Raw genomic sequence first — 21873 nt, forward strand, 5'->3', positions numbered from 1 at the left:
GAACATGAACAGAAAGGAGCGCATTGGTGCCTCCAGTGTGCAGTGCCAGCCAGGAGACCACCAGCAGGGGGCAGTGGAGATCACAGGTTAAACTGTTGCACTTCATGTTTATTATTTCACCCCCACTTAGGAACTGAATACGGTTGATCATTTATGAATTCACAAGTACTCAAAAACTTTTTGAAATGTTTAAAGTCCCCTTCGGATAACTACCAGGCCTTTCCTGCCATAAACTGCCAAATAGCATCCTGTCCCTGGTTCAAAGCAAGAAGCAACTTTTCTATTTTTCTATTCACAAGAAACAGAAGCTAAACATTGACCATCAAAAACCCAAATACAACATGGCCCAGGAGAGGCATATTTTATTTTCATTTGTCAATATACTTCAGGAAACAATATACAAAGCAATAATGTGGTCACCTTTACCGAATGTGTGGTGCGGTTCAGTTATAGACTAGATAGTACGGTGGAGAACAAAACTATTTAAAAAAAAAAAAAACACAGGCCGTTGCAGCTTAGGACCCTGCTCTTCAACAGTGGGGAACAAAACAACAGTGTGGGGGAAAACAACCCCCGTGCACGACATGCTCGTCCGACATCTGTTCTCACCAGTTGAACGGGATGAAATTAAGTGTGTGTGTGTGTGTGTGTGTTTGTGTGTGTGGGGTTGCAGACGAGTGAAGACTTTCAACAAGGCACTAGCATATGAACCAAACCTCAACACTCCCAAGAAAATAACCAGCGCTTGCTTTAGTTGAACATCTTTATTACAATACATACAATTCACATTTGACCTTGTGACCTCTTGTTGCCCTGCTCTGACACGAGACTCCCCTCCCCCTCTCCCACCTGCCTCTAAACCCAGAGTGCTACTCCTGAACTGCAAATGGTGATTTAACGCTCTCCACTACGACTCTTTATAAATAAAAACCTTATCATTCCATGTCTTCTTTTGGAAGAAAAAAAAAAACAACTCCACTGTATGTTAGCGACTGTACAAAAGGAATGAACCTGTGGTGGCCTCCTCATCTCGAAAAGTACAATGGCGGAGGAGGGGGGAGAACCAAAAAGAAAACACTACAAAGGAGGGTGTAAAGTGTTGATGCCTTAGGAGAAGGGAGGGGGGGGGGTCCAGGGCTGAGGCCAGGGGAATAGTCCGAAGCAGCACGCCATATCACTTCTCTTTTTGTTGTGTTTTTTGTGTTTTCTTTAAATCACTCACTCCATCACATCACCAGGCACTGTTTTTTTTTTCTCAGACTGGGACATGCAGGGCCACCAGAAGCTGCAAGTAGATCACTGAACCGTTGCTAGCAATCATGATAGACCTGCAGAGAGAGGGGGGGGCGGGGTGGAGGTTACAGTTCACCCAGAGAGGGGCACAGGAAGAGAGTCTAGACAAGAGTAAATCAGCTTTATATTTGATGAGGAAAGAAACTACACTGGAGCCAGCGAGTTCCACTTTCTATGCTCTGCTCCTGTGTGTGTGTGTGTGTGTGTGTGTGTGTTTGTGTTTTAATGGCTTTGGAACATCCTCCTCCGCTGACGTGCAGGTCGCGCATGCTCAATGGTTCAATGATCCATGAATTGACCAAAAAAGAAAAAAAAGAAGCTGTAAGTCTGCAGACAAGTTACTGTGAAGGAGAGGCTAGCTAAAGAATGTAGCCGCCGAGGCGTTGATTAGTTTGGATGTCAAAAGCTGAGAGGCATGGCTGTCCATGGCTTCAATCTACAAAACGTATGTACAACATAGATAATAACATCTACAAGAAATCTACATTTTTTTTAATCCACCGCCGTGGGTCTTTTACAAAACAAGAGTCTCGTAACGCCCACCCCTCCTCCTCGCCTGCTGCTCATCTTGGTTCTCCCAGTCCAGCGGTCCAAAGCCGGACTGCAGCGGCTCCTGCGTGTGTTTAGACGGGGCTCAAGAGGAACCCAAACAACCGCTCTCCTTCCAGCTTCCACCTATGTGCAATGGGTCTCCCCTGCCCCCTCCCCTTTTTACTTTTTTTTTTTTTTAAAAACACCTAACCAACTGAACTCTCGCAACCAGAAGTTCTCAGACCATGAAGGAATTCTGATTCTTCAACTTTTCAAGTTCTTTGATTTGCTGTCTCAGAAACAATATTCTGCGGGGAAAAGACAAAGAAAACAATTGTTATTTTACCGTTTTGCACAATGAGACGACAGGTGCGGCACCATGGGGGCTAAAAATGGATTCTCACCTTTGCTCACGCAATGTCGCTTGTATTTCACAGACTCTGACCAAGGACCGCAGGTTTTTCAGCTCGGTGCAGTTCTCAGACATAGAGATGCTCCCCATGGTGTGAGCCTCTTCCCGTAGTCTCGACGCCTACACACAAACACACACTTTTTAGAAAGGGTGTTGCTGTGAATAACCACAATCGGCCGATAAATAAAGCATGCATCGGTGGTACAAACCTGCTTCTCCGCGTGTTCGGCGGGCCAGCCCTGCACGTGTTTGATGAGATGCTCATCGAAGTGGGCGGCGAGGGAGGGGGTGAAGGAGCAGGAGGGTCGCGATGCTGACGGGGGAGCGGAGGCAGAGTTGGGCGCGTTGCCGCTGCTGCTGCTGCTGCTACTGCTGCTGGAGGAGATGTGGTTGGCACACGGGGAGGGACTCCTGTGGCTGCTGTGACTGCTGCAATTAACACAGGAGGAGGAAGTGTGTGAGTGTGGAGACTGAACAGAGCTCCGTGTTCTCAGCAGCAGTACGAAAAACCCAACCTCCCAGTGTCCAGTGCTGCCGTCACTTTACACAGGGCTCGGTTAACAGCCACCTGCAGGGGGCTAACTATTCGATCAAGGCGCTCGGCACGGCAGATCAGCGCAAACAACGTCTTGTGTGGAAAAACAACATCTTGTGTGGAAAAACAACGCCACAATCAAACCAACTGCATTGTGTAGAACATCTGCTTTCTGCATGCCCTGGGTACGCGACTGGTCGTGTGATACGAGTTTTCAAAGGTTGTCATATGGACGGATCGTTTCCATCTTTAATTTCATCTAACACCTGCAGAGTTTTGTGTCTGCATCTTTTGACGCCATGACAAAAACTGTCCACAGATAGACACTAAAAAAATGTGCATTAGGAAGGAGGAAGTTGCTTCGACAGTTGGCGTCACCAGCAGCAAAATTTGCCACAAAGACTCACAAGGTGAGAACAGTACCGTGCGTCACTGCTACAGCTGGTGAACAGGTGGGGACTTGAAACCTTCTCTACATACTGGTTCTGTTCAGTCACAGTTGGGTGCTTTCAGGGTACATTGTGACATATTTCAAGGAGGAGGACTAGAAAAGGGTTCTGGTGTCGACGCGTAGGCGTCTGACTACAACGTAATGAGTGGAAAACACGAAAAATGTATAACTTTCTAATTTAAATGTGGCAGAAAGACTGACGCACTAAACTGACGCGAGTGCGTGCTCATTGTCAGTTTTTGCTTTTTCACTTGTGAAACCTGCAAACTTTGATACAATAAGCAACAATGGACTCTTCCTTTGGAAATGTAATATTTGTGTCAACAGCTGTGTGTGTGTGTGTGTGTGTGTTTGAGTGCCTCAAACCAAAGCCAAGCACAGAGAAAAGAAACAAATGACTTCAATGAATGAAGATGACTAAGACTCCTGCATGAAGCTGCCCCTCATAGTTCCACGGATGCACAGCAGATGGCGCCATAGCACTACGCATTAAAAGATAATCTAGTCGGGAGCTCCCCGTTCTTGTGCGGCGGTAAAAACACCACAGCTCATGAGCGGGCGTTCACTTCTCATGCGGCGCTCCTTCTGTACCTACCTTTGGCGCTGGTGCGTGCGCGGGGAGGCCGTGGTGACGTCGTGACTGTGCTGCTTATCGCTGTGGAGGGACTGTTGGGACGTGGGCTGGGGGTGAGAGGCCTGCTTCCCTGCTGGCGTGCCCACCTAGACGCAGCCAGTAAGACACACGGCACATGAAGACCAAGCACTCTCCACGGGATCAAGACACAAGCTTGTAGATGGTACGAATAGGAAGCATGTTCTGTCTAGCCGCTCATCATAGCCTCCATCATTCATTTGGCGTCTTACTTTGGTGTGCGAGATGGCCGGCTGCGTGCTGAGGAGGGGTTTGAGGGGGCCGGCGTTGGTCTGGGGTGTGCTGATCCTTGGGGAAACATACGACCGGGGCGACGAGGCCTCCGATGTTAGCGACATGGGTGACTGGTTCGATGGCTGAGCTGTTGGGACAGACGCAAACAAATAGACGATCTGAGCGATCGATACAATCAACTGCAATCTACATTTCATTTGCACAGCAGGAAAAACATCGGAACAGGTCATCGGGGAAATCTTCAAAAGACGGCAGGGAATGGATTTAATGCTGACATCGTCGTCTTCGTCGTAAGCATTCAACTTGCAGGAAACGCACAGATAGTTTCCCAAAGTACACAGCGCACTCACAGATCCCGTCTATCTGCACAGTGGGGCAGCAGACATTTTACCTTGGTTGGAGAGCTGAGCGGCTTGAGAGAGGATCGTAGTGATGTTGAAAGCTGACGGTCCAGCGGTGAGGATCTTATGGAGCATCGACTGTAATGAAGCTTGCGTGACAGCAGCGGTGAGAACTGTAGAGAGACAAACGCACAGGTTAAGTGTGTGAACCCGACAGTAATGTTGTCCCATGGGAATATGTTTGGTCATTTAGTAGATCCCATGAATTTTGCTACATTGTTTTTTTTCGGTGATTAACAGTATATGGAAGAAAACATTCATCAGCATCAGAAAAGGAAGCGTGGGAATCTAATTGCAGTGGAATTGGAGACAATCATCGCTCACAACCGAACGACCAGCTGGACCAAGTGGCACCGAACCCCCCGGGGAGGAGAGGTGCCACTGAAGCTAAGCCAGCCTGGACCTGAGGCTGCTCCACTACCCAGCATGCTCGGTAGAAGGTTTTTCCTCTTGTGGCAAATGGGCTACAACTCCGTGTCATTGCGTAACGACAATAAATGATCCCTGAATCCGTAAACGTTTTTCATTCATTAGGATTATTATGCAACATGCATTATGCTCTCAATAACCCAGACTGCAGAGGTGTACAGTGACGTGCTCCTCGGTTGGATAATATCATTAAATCTCCGACTGTTGGATGCTCGAGGGCCCCCCGGCAATGTCAGCCAAGTTTTCCAATCAGCAGCCCCCTCCTCAGACGCCGCCTTTTCGGACAGACTATCAAAAAGTGTATGTTTTTCTCTGCATAATTACCACCAATGTGACTCGCCACTCTCTGATGAACAGCTTTTCCAGTGTGACTGTTTGGAAGAAGGATGCACTCTTTTGCCCGGTGACGTCCCGACCATGAGACATTCAACGACCGAGTTCTAGTACTGTGGGGATGTTAAGTTAGGACTAGATAATACTAATTTCATTTGTAGGGTGACTATATACAGTATATGTGTGTTTGCCTTATTGTCTTTGTCCATTTTGAGTCTAAAAAAATCAATGCAACGTTTCAACACCGTCTTCATCAGACTGTGTGTGTAAAGAGCAGCGCAGCACGCAATTACAAAGTGTTGTCCGGCAATTGTCGCTGCTCAGAAACGCAGCCATCGTCGTTGGCTCTGCGGAGACACCGGTCGAATGTACAACGCTTCGCCTGCGCTTCTCCCACCTTCGTTAATTTTTGCCATATCCACACTGGCGTTGTTGAGCTGCAGGGCGGTCTGAAGTGCTGGGAGGAGCTGGCGGAGCAGAGTGGGGTCCTGGAGGAGCGGCGGCGCGGGGGACTGCAGGACCGGGGACACGGGCACCGTGGAGGCGGATGACCCCGCCGGCCCCGATGAGGGGTTCAAGCTCCCCGAGCCAGAGGACGATGACTGGGAGGCAAGGGTCGCTGCAGGCTTCTCCGCCTGGGCCGACTCTGCAGAGAGGAGTCATTTCATCAAAAAAGGCAGTCTCACAGCTCAACTAACAGTCTCACGCAAACATCCGCTACAGTATGGACGGCAATAATAATAGGAATAGTACTACATTTAAAAACGGTTGTGGTGCCGTTCTGGCATAACCAAGTTAAGATGCATCCAACATTTACCTGGAACATCTGGCTGACCAACAAGCATTCTCAAAGGTTTATGGTCCCACATGAGATAAAGCCTTCATCACACTCCAGGACAGATGTGGACAGCTGCAGGCTTGCAGTGCATTGCGTATGCACTATACATCCTGCAATCAGGAGTCAGTCATGAGAACTACAAACCATGGTGGCGGCCGCTGACAGCGAGAAGTGCTCCTTTGCTCGCCCGCTGAACAATATGAAAAATATATAAAAGATAAAACTACGTGTGCAACCACAGAACAAGAACAGGCCAACGGACGGGAATCAAGTCCACGAGTGTCCAGCTTACTTATCCAGCGTGTGTGTGGGAGCTGCGCTTGTAAAGTGGTAAAATTGTGGCCTACATGGTCTGACGAATGACATAATTTACATCACAGCAACCATGAACGGCGCCTTAAGGCTGCATTCATACGGGCTAGAACCAGAGTGAAATCACACCCTGCTCATTTATTTGAATTAGGTCAGGTCAGTGACAGAGCACAGGGCCAGCACAGGGTCAACAACCCAGTGGCTTTTGTTTTTGCAACCTCATTTGACCAAATGCTGCGTGGGCCAATCGCATACATGAAACCGTGCACATTCTTGGTAACTTTCAACAGAGTATTAACAGTGAACCTTGTGATCGGCCATGGGGAGATAAAACAGCTGGCGCTGCGACAGCGTTCCAGAGTTGTAATCCTAAATTTACAAACGGTTACACCGTGCTCTGGTGTCAGATAAGCCTTGAACGCAACCATTTACTCCAACTGGACTTCCACGATCGCATTTCATCGGCTCACCTGGACCTTAAAACTACGTGCGGACACCTTTAGCACGTCTCCGGATTACGGATGCACAAAATATCGGAGGAACTCTGTCCACAAGTAAATATGAAACTTTGATTATTGTTGCTACCACAGTTTAGTCTAATACGTTTAAAACTACTAACATGGGGGCTTTCCGTCAGCATCTTTCAATGAAGCATGTGCCAACGTACATAAAGCAGTTAAAATGGTGGAAGATGCTAAATTATTCTAAAACTAACAATCATTATTTAACCCCCTTGAACCTTATCACATTTCTAAATGATGCATTATGGTCAATTTATTTGTTTTAGTCAAACATGACATCCAAAACCGACACGTTTATGCTGTTTGTTTTGATACATTTGCAGGTAAAAACACTTAAAAGAACCAGAGAGAAGTGAACCATTTAAAAAAGCAACTCAGGTAACAACTGGTACAGCGTTTCAACGGGAGTAATAAAAAGAACAATGTAATCTGTAATTCATCCAACAATAAGTCCTTGGCACATTGTATGATATAAAAACTCCATGTGAACAGAGTCCACCGTAAACAAACACTGTGGAGCTTCACGTCAGCTTCAGTTAGCTCCCCCATACACATCTAGACCCGAAGGAAGGAACTCTCCGTACATCTCGTCCGACGTGCAGCAAACGGGGCCCTGCTGCTGTTTCACTGGTGATGTGTGCAGCTGCAGACCTGACGAAGAGCCGAGCGGCTATGTGGTCAGAGCGGTCGGGCCAGCTCCCCGTCCACGTGTCCAGAAGACCCGTCTTCATTACACGCGAGTTAAAGGTTTAAAAAAAACAACAACATCCCCCTGCCTTAATATTGTTACACATGTATTATGAAGTGTTTGCAGCTAATGCTGCTGCTCCGTGCTACGTAGCAATAACATTAGCTTTACCACCGCAGATCAACAGGGGCCCTTCCTCGCTGTGACAGTGTTTGATTGACAGAATGACAAGGAGTGATAAGGAAGGCGGCGGAAGGAGCTGAAATGAAATACGGGCGAAGAGACGATAAGACGACGCTTACGGGCAGGTGATATAACACATTGTGGTGTGGAGGTTTCTACAAATCTATCAACAACAAAAAACAGACCTCAAAGGTACTTTTTTCTTTGTATGTTGTCCTTCCGTGTATCAAATGTTTCAAAGCATTTATTCAAAAACACAATTGTGTCAGGTCTATTGAAGAGAAAGTGGCTGCGGGAGCGGTGAATAGCCGTTCACAAACAGGTCATTCAATTCAAGCGTAGCTCGAGGAGCTTGGGAATAGCTTAAGAGGAGCGCCGCTGTGTAGTAAAACATACTCTAATTGCCTTGTAGCAGCCTCAGAGGATTTCCTTCCAAACAGCAACAGAAGACAGCTGGACCTGTACCTCCAGGTGAACGCTAGTACGTACGCCGCGACAACGTGAACAGACTTTAGGATTGTTGAACATAAAAAGACCAGACATCTCGCACATCAGCTAAAAGCACCTCCCGAAAACTCTGGACCACATGCAGATTACAATTACACACTAGGCGTCCCCTGAACCCAAACAGAATCAGAGACCATTTGCCGCGCTAAGTTGCGATGCCGTTTGCATGAGAAAAGGCAAAGAAACTTCGCCTGGGAACTAGACGAACCTAGAAGCTCATGTTTTATTCACTCTGGCAGATGCATTTAACCCGCCTCCGCTTAGGACAGATTTCCAGCAACTAGAGACCCAACGGGCCGATAAAACCGTTCATCTAATATGGGGCGTGTTTGAGACGATGACTATTAAGACAGAGATAGCTGCAGCTGATTCAACTTTCCCTTGAAGCCTCTATCGCGTAGCCCCGATGTCTCCAGATGAAATGGCAGATGAAACACGAGCTCAGGCAAAGTACAAACACCTTGGATTCACATTCTGATGGTAAAGACGGCAACTCTCGTTCACAGACTGATGGCCCCAACTGGACCCTGGACATAAAATCGATAGATAATTGGGAATTATTTAATTTTGACGGAGCGCCGATATTTTAATCTGTGCCGGTTTTCTAACCTTCACGGCTGTCGTTCAGCGGTCCACACACGACCAATTCCAAGTCACGTGATGCGACTCGCCAGAAGTTATTTCACATGGTGGTCTCCAAACAGAGAAAAGTGGAAACCAGAGCCTTTAAACAAGAATGGAGATATATGTTCATTCTTTCCAAAGGCAGTTCAAAGCCAGCATGGCTCATGTGTTCAGGGACCGTGACAATTATTAAAGGCGGCGATGTGAAACGCCGCCACGAGACAGAGCTCACATCTTTCAGCAAACGTACAGACTCGAATGCGAAATGAAGTCACAGGAAAGTAACCCAAAGTGCCAAATGTAATCAGAATCACTGTCCAACAATGATGTTACCAGAGAGGAGACCAGAGCTGAGGTTTCATTAACCACAAATAAAGTCCCTGCACACAAAACTATTTTAATAGAAGATTGAGATAATTCACACCTGAATAAACTGAAGATGCATTTTGAAAAAAAAACTTGAAATGAGGTCATTTATTATGAGTATGTATTATTTATAATTCATTCAGTTCAAATGTGACAAATATTGTTGAGTGTGTTCAATTGGACTTTCTATATTTGAAATGACAAACATTAATACAACTGCTAGGTTTCTTCCCTGTATTGTATATGGGACTAAATCCTAGTGCTAAGTTGGACATTACGGGGACGTTCTGAACTCTTGCACGAGGACAATCTCTCTCACTGGACCTCGCTGAATGTTAATTGAATCTCCCTCTGCCAAAGACCGTTTGGATGTTTTCATCGTTCAGTCCAACTCGTATCTTTCGGTGCCCTAATTGGTTGCACGTCCATCCAATTGTGTTCAGAGGCCTTTTGGCCTTCGCATGTCGATGACGCCACTTGGAAATTGAAAGAGAGATTCCAGACTTAACTGCATTTGTGATTCGGTCTGGCCATGTCAGGCTAAAAGAATAAAAAAATAAGCTCAATGTGGTCAAAGAGTCATGGGCAGCCAGAACTTTATGCATTAGCATTGAAACTTCATGAACTGGGTTTCAGAATCCCAACCATTACTCGGTGCATTAAAATAATCTGTTTCTCATTTCTGCTGCTGTCACTGACTGTCCTGATTCTAGCTACAAAAAAATAACACCAACAACACTAACTGGCCAAGAAAGTAATCATTTCGGTCCACCCTGGCTCTATTGACGGCATCCCCTGATGTGTGAGGGTACAGCCACAGTACGTCGCTTAAGAGCCACGTCGGCACGCCTCGTTCAGCCGTTCATAGTCTCAGTCTTTTGGTAAGCAGTTCTAAGCATTCATCAGCCGGAGATCAGCTCAACAACAGTCGACTAACCCGGGACAGCGCCGCCTCAGCTCGGCTTTCAGGCACGAGATGGAGACAAAGACGACAACACTCCTCTTTGATATTTGGAGCCCTCCAAGCAACAAGATATAAAAGAGACATTCCTTCATTCAAACCAGTCGAGGCAGACCGGTGAGAGTGTGTGTGTTGAACACTTACTTGCTCCAGTAAAGCCAGGGGCTGCCGATGCTTGCATGGTCTCCCTTCTGTAGTCTCTGTCTTTGGGGAAACTGTTGACGACTGCAGTCTTTGTTGCCTCTTTTTGCCTCTGTTCTCTGGGAGACACAAGATACGAGTGTGCATGCGAAGAGATATTAGCCGTGTATCCAACCTTAAGGCGAACCTCATAAACAAGATAAAATTAATAAAGAGCATGTACAATCCAGCGGTTTGAGTATAGGGGGCGCAGCTACCTCTCCAACCATTCTTTGGGCTTCTCCCACTGGGACACCTCCGTCCTGCAGTTGTAATAGTACTTCTTTCCAGATGAGCTGATGTGCTCCGACCAGTCGTCACCGGGTTCGTAAGGCTGAGAAAAAACAATTGAGAGTGTGAGTGTGCTGAGGGGATGTGATGCAAGAGCTTGTAAAGGAATCTAAACTGTACAAAAGCGATCCGCAGGAGCGCCATCGGTGCCACGGCTCACTTCAGGGACACGTCACGATTCTCGCAATAACCAAAGTGAAACGGCTATTTTGGCATTTTGTGCTCATTCCTCTGCCTTCTGTTAGCATTTTACACTGTAATCAAGTACTTCATTGTGTTGTCAATATTGTACTGCATGACATAGCGACGTTGCCGTATTTATCATAGATTAAAATCACATTTATTCACTGAATGGGATTTAAGGCTCTGCTAGAATATTAATAAAGATTACCATCACGATAACCTTTTTGAACGATAGTGTATCGATATGTCCGTGACTACTATCGATACAATCAAATGAATAATGTTTAAAATGATTTAAAAAGTCCTTTCAATTGCTTTGAATCTGTGTGTCTAACCTCCTCCTCTGTTCCTGTAACACCAGACGGCACCGCACGCTTCCTTCTGAGCGAAGGCCAGTGACCTACTGGCCCGTCACATGATCCCGCCAAAATCACAACATGGCGTCTCACAAGCAAGCGGCTATATGTGCGGCCGACTCTCCGACACATGATGGATGAGGAAGTTTAGTGCCCAGGATTTATGAAGAGGTGACAAAACGTGTCAAAACATTGCTTCCCCCACTTCAGAGAGAGACAGAGTAGAACGTGTGGACAACTCGACCACGTAGTCAAATGTTACGATTACGTCACACCACCACAGAGCGAGAGCCGTAGAGGGAGTAACATCATGGAGGAGCTGAACCTGAAGGCAACGGGACATAAAATGGGAAGGCTCTAGCTATAGTGACCGACTAGTCCGGTGTATACAACAAGTTGTATTTTCAGATCTATTTATATTCATCACAATACATCGTGTCGCAAGGCCCTAATAAATGGGATTAATGTCTTTTCCAAATATAACAAGAGAACAAACAAAAAATGATTTCATTGGGAAACAAAAAGAGCAGAAATCTTCAATCTAGCGAGACTCAACCTTTAATCTACACTCAAACATTTTGATTATAAGAGGACAGGAAAAGCTTACTGTTTGGCCACCATTAAATGTTTGTATTGACCCCTGTGGCAAGTTTCCATTTGACAGTATAAAAACACTATACATTTCCAAGATGTTATTGTTATGAAAGTAGTAGTGCTTCAATGTTTTCTACCTTTACAGCATGAGTACACAGCTGAATCCATTATCAAAGCTGTGAAACTACAGGACAGCAGTTACTGAGAAGAAAGTACTCGGGCTGCTGTACTGAAAACAATTCTCATTCGTCCATCATCGAGCTCGTGCCGAGGTGGAGGCAACACTTACTGTGTCTGAGGTCTTGCTGGGGTTTGAATGTGAGTTGGAGCTATGAAGGGAACTGTGGTTGTGAGAATTTTCTTGTGGAGAATAACTGGTTCCTGCGACAGAAAACACAAGAAGGAAGACACTGTCAGTAAGAGGCAACAACAACAGCCTGGCTGAGAACTACAGCAACAACATGCACACACCAACCTGCGCTCAGAGAAACAGGTCACAAACATTGGACGGCTCAGTAACATGAAATAGTCCTGTTGGTAATAAGTGCAAAGACAACGATCACCACAACAACTTCACAGAAACGTTTGACTTTCTCTCAGTTCATAAACAATAGGGTTGTAGCAGTTTGCGTATTCATGCCGACCCGTCTGTTTCAATCCAGCGCTCGTGAAACACACTGTAAATTGATAAGGAACTAAAGTTACCAAGCACCAGTACTGCCCAAGCATTGTTTTTAAAAGCTGTACTGCGTTTCACACTACGACAGGGACAACGGGAACCAAAGAATGGGTTCCTGGTCCACCACAACAGCAACAGGGAGACACAAAGACTGTTTCAGGGGATGTGAATGGGAGATTCGGATGAGCCGGTCACTGAGGGGAACAAACAAACCAGAGCCCGACAGACAAAGCTGATGCACACACGTTTGGGTGCTTTGAACGTTCAAATAGACGCGTTATTGAAACACTCCTCGCAAAGTGGCGCAACGTTTTATTTTGTATTATTGTCGATTTCTTTTTTCAATTTCATAGCATAGGAGATGCTCTTCAGTTTTGATGCCTATTTTAACCGGTTGCTTTTTGTCATACAGAAGTGTGATTTCCGTCTCCCGTCACACGCCCGGTATGTGCGATAAGTCTCGGTTGCAATCTGTCAGACTGTACAATCCTTTACGTCCATGAAAGATGGAGCAGTGAATGCCTGACGAGTAGTAGAGCTACAATGTACACAGATGACCGATAGAAAGGAGAAAGGACTCGAGCAGAAATGTGTCATCAACTAACGTCATCCATCTGCACCTCTCACGTAAATGCTGCTAAACAATAAATAAGCTTTGTTCATAGCACGGGCACTTTTATGGATTGAACCCTCAAAATGGTAAATGGGCTGTACTTGTATAGATCCTTTCTGGTCTTCCGACCACTCAAAGCACTTTTACTCTGCAGGTCATCACTCACACCCAGCGGGGGCTACCTGCCCATCAGGACTATTTAATCCTTCATCCTCATTCATACACCGCTGGAACAGCCTGCCACAGCAATTTGAAGGACGACCCTGCTCTAACACGGTGTAAAGCAGTCGCGTTACGCTGGCCTGCCCGCGTACTCTGGTTAATTTGATGTCATATTAGAACGTGGCGGTTTGTAAATGCAGCAATCACACTGCGGGATTTTGATCACCAGAAGCTCCAGATCGGCTCGCAATGACATACAGGACCACCATTTTGGATGTTCAATGTATTTATTTTTATATTTAAATGTAGCACAATAATCTACATGTTGCAGCCTATTTGGAAAGGCGACAAAAGAGCAAAGGGGTGCAGCATATTCCTAGTTATGGAAAACTCAACAGAGTAATTTTTAAATCCATTAGTGTTACTGCCTTGATTGATTTAGAGATCTGCCGCGGTGTTTAGCGGCCTTCCAACCTGCAAACACCGTCAACATCACAGGTAGTGGAACACGCGCAGCAATCAGATGGCAAGACCGAAGCTGCTTTCACTCATCTTCTCAGCGCTGCCCAACTGTTATAAGATGCTACAGGTGGAAGCACTTCTGGGATATTTTGACGTTTGTAAAAAGAAAACAATGAAAAAAAAAACAACATTTAAATTGCTTTGGAGGGAATATTTACATGTCAGTGAGGCAGAATGAGCACTTCAGTGACGAGGTTTCTTTACATACAGCAGAAAGCTGTGACATAACTAGTAGCGCAACATGTACAGCATGAACGGCACAATACAACATCTGGCCATTCTGGAGCCGATCCAGTCCCAACGCTGAAAGCCAAAGCTTGGACAGCGTTGCACTTTGGGTGCATTTTAGACTGACCATTGATATTGTCATCTGCTGGTTTGACATCTTATTGCACTTTTATAATAACTCAGAATGCCAAGGTGACACCTAGAGGCTCTCACACCGGCATGATTAATCCTTCATTTTCTCCACAATATTCAGAACGTGATGAAATGGAGTTTTCTTTCTTAGTCTAGTGTTGTGTGACTTTGGTAATTTTCATCAAACTTATACTATCTGGTAATTTTCATCCGATAGTGTAAGTCAGACGATTACAGTTCAAGTCTGGATCAGACGGGTCAATTCAACGACGAGGCACGCAACAAGTGTAAAGGAGGTGAAATTCGACTAAAAAAAACGTTTGCTCTGACATCATACGCCTGCCCACTGGATTGAAAAAAACAAACATGTGTTTGACATCTCCTAAACCACCGCTGTTAACCACCAAAATCTTCTGAGGATCATAATTGTAATAACTATGTTAAAAATGTATTACAAGCATGGTGATTGGCCGATTAACTTCAAAAGGATGTGGCTGATCACAAAAATTCACTTAAGTAAAAAACCCTCAGGCCAATCATCACAAAACTTGCAGAACATGTCTACAAGAGTGAAACGTTCCCAGAAAATTTCAAATAAAGTGACACTTAAAAGTCAAAACTTGCTGGATACATTTTAAACCAGAACTGTTCTGAAACCACTCGATCTGTGGTACCACCGGTTTCAAACCATTCCACGGCGCGCCGAGGATCAGAGGGAGAGCGGGGTGTCATGCAATCGATTCCCAGCCGTCATTGCTGGAATGGGGACGGACATGTAGCGTAGTCAGAAGACGAGAACGTCCATTTATAAAGGTTCTAGTAACTGAAGAGTGTGATTGATTAGACAGAAAGAAAACCAACACAGGTGATATTACTCATTTTTGTAAAGCTCAAAACTCGCTTTCAGCAGTTAAGCTGCTTCCATCTGTGGAGAAATGGCTGTGATATGATTAACTATGTAATTCCTCAAGTGGAGAGCTGCCACTATTGGTGTTGTTGAACGACAAAAACACTCAATATCCCACAGTGAGGCGTCTCGTCACTCACAACCAATCTTATGTCGGCCGGACGCACACGTACGCGCCTTTAATTAGCAACAGCGGTTATTAATCTACTGACGGTGTAGTTTGTCATTTTGACCGGCGGAAATGACAGCTACAAATGAGAAGCCTGCTACCTGAATGTTTTCTACATTTCCATCTGCTCACACGGAAAAAAAGCTAGAAGGGTCAGGAAGAGATTCGCCTCAAAAGTTGAAATAATTTCGGTATCCTACCAACGAGCTCATGGATTCTCACTGAAAGAGGCTATTCCCATCCACCCTATGCAGTGAGCAGGTGACAGATTAAGAGACAAATAAACAGATAAATTAGAGACAAAGCTATACCTTATTCTTACGGTAGTGGAGGTGAACCTCTAACATGTTGAAATATCTATTCAAATAAATTATTGGGATCCAGTAACAGGTTTGGGACATCCTTAGTTATTCATTAGTTACCCTGGCTTGAAGGGACATGAGTAATTCAGGTGTTACATGCATGCATAAAGAACGCTGAAGCTACATTTAAGATATAAACTCCACAACTATTCTGATGCTGTCAACCGGACGGGACGGTTTAGCATTTTTGGATTTTATCCCTCAATATTTAGTAAATTATCCGATCAGGTCATAATTTATGCTTTTCCAGTCGCTGATCTCTGATAAAGTGACAATGTAAACAACCAATCTGTGTTTAAATCAACAGGATGAGAAAGAAGGTTTTGTTCAGTTACATTATGATGCGTTCAGGCACTGTTTGGGGAAAATGTATATTGGGCGAAGTTAAATTAAAACGTTATCGAGATGTGTTTCAATGTAAACGTTGGTCGATAAGAAACTTGAATAAATCCAGTAGAAAATAAATGGATGAATTATGACCCGTTTACACTTAACTGAATCAGATTATAATACATTAAACCTACTAATGACAAGATTGGTTTTAATCCATACACACACACACACACACACACACACACACACACACACACACACACATACACATATATATATATATATATATATATATATATTTCCCTTATTTGAAGAAACAAAACAATATAAATGACGATAAAGTAAAAGGATATTATTCTTCATGATGCTTTGCACTGACAGACAAGTCTGTAGACCAGCTGCTATAATCAAACACCAATATGGTTCATCAATGATCAGGAATTAGTATCAGTGACAAATGAAAACATGATCAGGGATCTCTTAAAGATACGTTTGCTCCTTTTTTTTCTTTTGCATTGAACCGATACAAGTTTTATGATCTGTTGCACCACTAATCAACAGCCCATTAAGCGGTGCACTTCTATTTTCCACAGCCCACTCTGGCATCATGCCACCTCGCATGGCTGCAGCAGAATCATAAAAAACCATCATCATCAGTTAAAAACAAAAACACAGATGGCATTTTTGCAGGTTCCCCAGCGTGTAGTTAAAACCAATTCTGCCAACAACCTATACACAACTCTCACCTGTAGCTGAAATTACAAAACACCAGTTAATAAGCGTGCATGGCTTTCCAAAGCCGTCGCCGCATCCTGTATACACCCCACATGCAGAACTCAGTAAGCACAGAGATGATAACAGGAAACGGCGCTCGTAAAAGGGCAGCGCACGTGGGCAACACATGATGTGCGTCAAAGGACCCACAGCCATTGTTTTCCATGTAAGCCTGTATACGCTGGCAGTATCTTGACGCACGTCAGAACATCAAAAGACACCACTGTCCAAAATTACACAGAGGATTTTCGAGAAAAGCAGCAATTTCTTTATTTTTTGCTTCGCTGATCAGCACATGACAGTCTCCACACTCGACAACTACTCCCATCTGTATGGCATTGCGAGTGTGTGACATGTGAGGCTGCAATAGTCGTATGACACTTCTGAATAACGCTTCTCACATATCATAAAAACCTGAGATTCACCTCAGGACGCCTTCCATGGTCACCAAAGGAGTTTTAAGGTTTCTGACGGGACTCATAGCAACTATTTAAAAACACTAATAATAAAAAGCATGCTTGTATGCATGCCCCCTCAAGCTTCATTTATATGAGCGTTTAGCACCGCAGCGTAGATGGGTGCGCTATCTGCAAGCATGCAAGAAGGTGTTTATGCCGAGCGTGCCGTTCGTTGTGAAGTCGTTTGGGTCAAGTATTAAATGATTTACCAAAAAACAATGTTTGACCATCATGTAAACAATTAGATTTGATTCAAAAATATATACTGAAAATTATTTTTGTAAGACCTCCACTTTTTGCTGCAATATATTGGCTTCTTTGAGAAATCCTCATGCATGTTAATAGTGCTTTGGTCGGTGTATATTCGTGACAGTCAAGTCTGATGAGCTCCCGAGTATGCAGGCACAGTTACTGAAGCTGAGAGGTGCACAAGCAAACGGCACGACCACTAATTATGGCCTTTTCTGCCGTACACACCTTGTGCCGGCCTCACTACAGCGAGTAGAAACAAGGCTTAAGCCTTTCGCTGGGCTCTGGCTCGCTGCGGACTACAGCGCTGATTCAACAGCATTTAACCAATCAGATTAGAGCCATTAAAAATCGTATTCTGTTTAACGGTCAAGATTAGCAAGTACCTACAGTTACAAATTAGAGACATTCAATAAGATTCATTAAAAACATTCAGGTGAGAAGGCAGATTTCTTTTTTTTTTGAGTGGCAACCGATTATACCCACAACCTGAAAATTTAATAAACAGCATTGATTGACAGGAGGCGATCAACTGAATGGTCTCATGCTGCATTATGGCAGAGCTTTTCAACAGATTCAGTAGCACACACATTTGACACATGGTGGCTTTTTAAAGATTTTATGTCAGAGCAACATCTAGCAGACGCCAAACTAATTCAGCATTGCTTTGGATGTTTATAACAGGTGTGTGTTTGTAGCTGCTAAACGCTCCACTATGTTCACGAGCTCTACTAAAGACCCATAGTTTGGTGCTGGGCAGGTAGAGAGTACAGTGGGTTCATTACAGCTTGGTTGGTCACGAGAGCTGAAAATCAGGTCAATAACAGCAGAGAGACTCAACCATAACAGTTCAGTTGTGGGCCAGAAAATAAAAACAATGAACTGGAAGATGCCGAGGGAAACCGTGAATGTGCGTTCACCACTACAAGAGATACCTCACACACAACATATTGTGCATACAAAATTATTGATCTCATACCTAGCTCCTTTTAAACGCTTTGAAAACTACAAGTTTCAAATGTAATGCCAATGCCAATCTGAATCATTGACTCGTCTGTACATATTTGTGACTAAAATATACCTTGAAATCAGATATTTAATCTTGGTAGATGAGGATAAATCTTTTCTTTCATGTGATATGTAAAACATGAAAATACGAAGTCCCTGTGCGTTCTTCTATGTAAAATCATTAATAAATGATTTACACTTGCGTTCTTCTATTTTTCTTCAGAATCAGTTCATGATTTATGTTAATCACATGTAAAAAATAATAATAATAAATTGTCTAAGGCCGCTTTGCTAGTTTGACCAAAACATGTTACAATCCAAATTGAATTTGACCAATAATACTCTCTGCATGATGACGGCCTGACCTGCACTAGAATGACATGTCAAGACGGCATGAGAAATATAGTTTGATGCAGTCAAAGCCCAAAAATAACTCAGTTTTAGGTGCTGAATAGAATAAGAGATAATTGAAATAATGAAAGCTTTCTTTTGGTATTGTTTTTTTTTTTTTTTAAACAGCCTATGACAGTGTCTGAAGCCCTAAGACACCAATACATCTCAAATACCTCAAACTAAAATGCAACACTGTGTCACATAAAGTCCGTACACAACCCAATACTCTCATGTGAAACTAAGTTTATGCGCCTCATCACAAAAACACACATGTCAAACTGCTTGTTAGTCAATTAATGAAATACTGAGAAATGGAGGACTGTTTCGTTTGTCTTGGAAAGAAAATCGGCAACAAATTAACGACACAATGAGATTTGAAACAGTCACTCAGTCCTTGCATCACTGAAAACCATTAAAATAAGTACGTGTGACAGTAAAATTGGTCAGCTGCTGGACAAATTCACATATAAACCCTAAATTAGACAAAAAGACACCAATTACACGACAATCCTATCAAAAACCTGGACACAGTCAACCTAAAGGCACAAACAAAACATTAGGTTTGCGGTGGTTTCGGTTCTAGAAATCACAATGAACAGCAGGTGTTTAAAATAAAGTGTTTCTTGACAAAAAGTATTAATTTGGTTGGTCGCTCCAGAAGTTCCCTAGTGCATGGACGCTATTCTTGATTACAAACGACAACAGCTACTCTTTCCAGACACACACAAGCTCAAAGCAAACTGTACCGATGTACGATTAAAAAAAAATTGAACAAATGAATATTGCCGCTGCAGAATTTCAGTGTTGACGCGGCACCGCTTGCGAGACAGCATTAAGTATGGTCATTTAAGTGAGCCACTTTGCAATCTAAACCCATTTTGGCCTCGGCGACCACTGTGTCTCACCTCCGTCCCTGTCTCTGGCCCGGTGTGTGTTGACAGCCTTTGCTCTGCCGTGGCCTGTGCTGTCGATGTGTTTGTGGTCAGGGCTGTCGGACCTCCTGAGCATCTTGCAGGGAGGAGTGACATCTGAGGAGTCTCGCATCTTCTCATGCCGGTGGTCCCCTCCTGGATGGCTCTTGGACGAGTATTTGAGCGCCTGTAGACACAAATCAAACACCTCACTACAATCTAGTGTCTTGCGGCGTACAAGGATTTCATCAAGGTCCCTTTAAAACTGGTCAAAGTAATACAAACTCAAAGTACTTATACATTAAAGGATTCATATTTATGGTACTGGAACAGCTGATTATTTATGATTAGAGAGCAGCAGATGCATCTGTCAATTACATAACCAAATAGGCATAATAATGAATTTATTGTGGCTGTAGTTAATTTCTCACTTAATAAAAATGTACGTACGTATACTGACTTATATAATTACCGATAATTATTAAGCAAACAGAACACTTTGTCAGACAACCAGGTGTTCACCGTCGTCACACCTGCGTCTATATTTTGAATGTATTAGTCAATCCGTGATTTGTGCAGTACACATGTGAAGCACTTTGACGCTCCCAGAGCTTCGCGAGCTGGATCCTTAAAATGACAGATTGCGGTCAGGCCCTAATCGGACTGGCTAGCGAGCGAAGCTAATAGTACCAGGCTACCATTAGCTTGAGCTGCAACAAAACTCGCTTGCACATTTTCCAAAACAGCCCAATTCGACGGATACATTGCGGCTCGTGTCGTATTCACCCGACAATGTTCACGCCAGGGAGTCTTTGCCGCGTTTAAACGGCCATTTCCAACAAAGCCCCTCTACTTTTCGAGGTTATTTTCCGCACTGACGTGGGGCCTGTTGTGCTCCCCAGAAGCCTGAGCTAGAGTGGCCGTCTTAATCTTATTTGCTGCTAGCCAAGCTAGCAGGCTGCAGTCAGCTAACAAGTACCTGATAGGGCTGAGAATCTCTTCGGTCGCACCTGCAAATGGAAAGAAAAAGGCAGTCGTGAATGTTAAGCGTCTAAAATGTCAGCGTTGCGAAACTGTTGAAAGCGCCGCAACAGCTGAACGTGCAAGTTTCAAAGCCACTTATTTTGGTTTCAGTAAAAAAAATGGCGGATTGTCTTAGCGTAGCTACGAGGAATAGGAAAATCTGAATAAGTAACGTCAAAAAGATGTTTACCCATCGCCGAGTCTCGGTTGTTTCCTTGCATACATTACCATCAATGCCGTGTTAGTGTGTTTGGAGTGGGATGTGAAAGATTGATGACGGCACTGTTTTTTTTTTGTTTTGTTTTTCTGGCTGATTCGGCGACCTAAAATCGTCTGTTATTTCAGCTTAGCTAGTGGGTATTTCAATGCTATCGGCAGCACTGGTCGGAAGAGCGCCCTCACTCAGTCCATCTCCCACTCAGGCTCACAGCGGTGTCTCTCTATCTGCCCAGAAAACGTAGCAGTGGAGCTGCGCGTTGGGTTGCCAGATATCGGACACTCACCAGTAGGGGAAAGCCTTTATAAGTCAATCGAGCCTAAGAAAAGTGTCACGTAATCACATTATGTCATGTAACCAACGCGAGGTGCGTCTGGCATGTTGGTTGAAAGATGGGTACGCATTTTGATTTCAGTCAGCTGCAACTATATTTTTTAATAAAATCTTAGCACTGCTGCTAAATACACAATAAAAACAGTGGAAGAATGGAATATAAAAACCCTCGAGTGTCAGTATCAGATGTCCGGACTACGACCTTTCCAGTGACAATTCAAAGAAATCGAGTATTTAGGAAATAGCCAACAAATAGATCGATAAATGTGGGTATTATACAGACCTGGCAACCTGACTGCAACCCCGATTCTCCACCTCCCCCTTCCGATGGAAACATCCGGGATACACACTGACGAGAGTGGAGCGGTCTCAGAAACTTTGTAACCTTTTATTGTAATTTTATTGTAATTGTCTCTACACATTTGAATTCCTACTAAATAAAATAAAATCCCACGTAGTGTGTTGTTTAATCAACTGCTGTGGATAAAAAGGTTTAAAAGCCACTAACGGCCTGCAGAAGGCACT

General features: G+C 44.2%; 1 protein-coding gene across 1 annotated transcript; it reads right to left on the reverse strand.

Annotated features, from left to right (window-relative positions):
• Positions 1–335: 335 nt before the first annotated feature.
• waca (WW domain containing adaptor with coiled-coil a) lies at positions 336–21241 on the reverse strand. Its single transcript, XM_068581812.1, has 13 exons — positions 20989–21241; positions 20755–20785; positions 19770–19962; positions 12165–12256; positions 10670–10785; positions 10416–10531; positions 5669–5917; positions 4500–4622; positions 4087–4235; positions 3818–3942; positions 2446–2665; positions 2229–2356; positions 336–2132 (listed from the first exon to the last, which is right to left on the reverse strand). The coding sequence occupies exons 1-13, from the start codon at positions 21027–21029 to the stop codon at positions 2063–2065; spliced, it is 1653 nt and encodes a 550-aa protein (XP_068437913.1). The 5' UTR covers positions 21030–21241; the 3' UTR covers positions 336–2062.
• Between the last annotated feature and the right edge of the window lie 632 nt (positions 21242–21873).

This window comes from Clinocottus analis, unplaced genomic scaffold (genome assembly GCF_023055335.1).
Source record: "Clinocottus analis isolate CAN_PGR_092001 unplaced genomic scaffold, fCliAna1.0.p SCAF_18, whole genome shotgun sequence".
NCBI classification, from domain to species: Eukaryota; Metazoa; Chordata; class Actinopteri; order Perciformes; family Cottidae; genus Clinocottus; species Clinocottus analis.

Excerpts from the sequence above, each read along its gene's own strand:
- waca (XM_068581812.1), bottom strand. The coding sequence starts at position 21,029 with ATGGTAATGTATGCAAGGAAACAACCGAGACTCGGCGATGG. Across the intron at positions 19,963-20,754 it reads GAGATTCTCAGCCCTATCAG|GCGCTCAAATACTCGTCCAA; the intron begins GTACTTGTTAGC and ends TTGTGTCTACAG. Across the intron at positions 3,943-4,086 it reads CGGCCATCTCGCACACCAAA|GTGGGCACGCCAGCAGGGAA; the intron begins GTAAGACGCCAA and ends GGCTGCGTCTAG.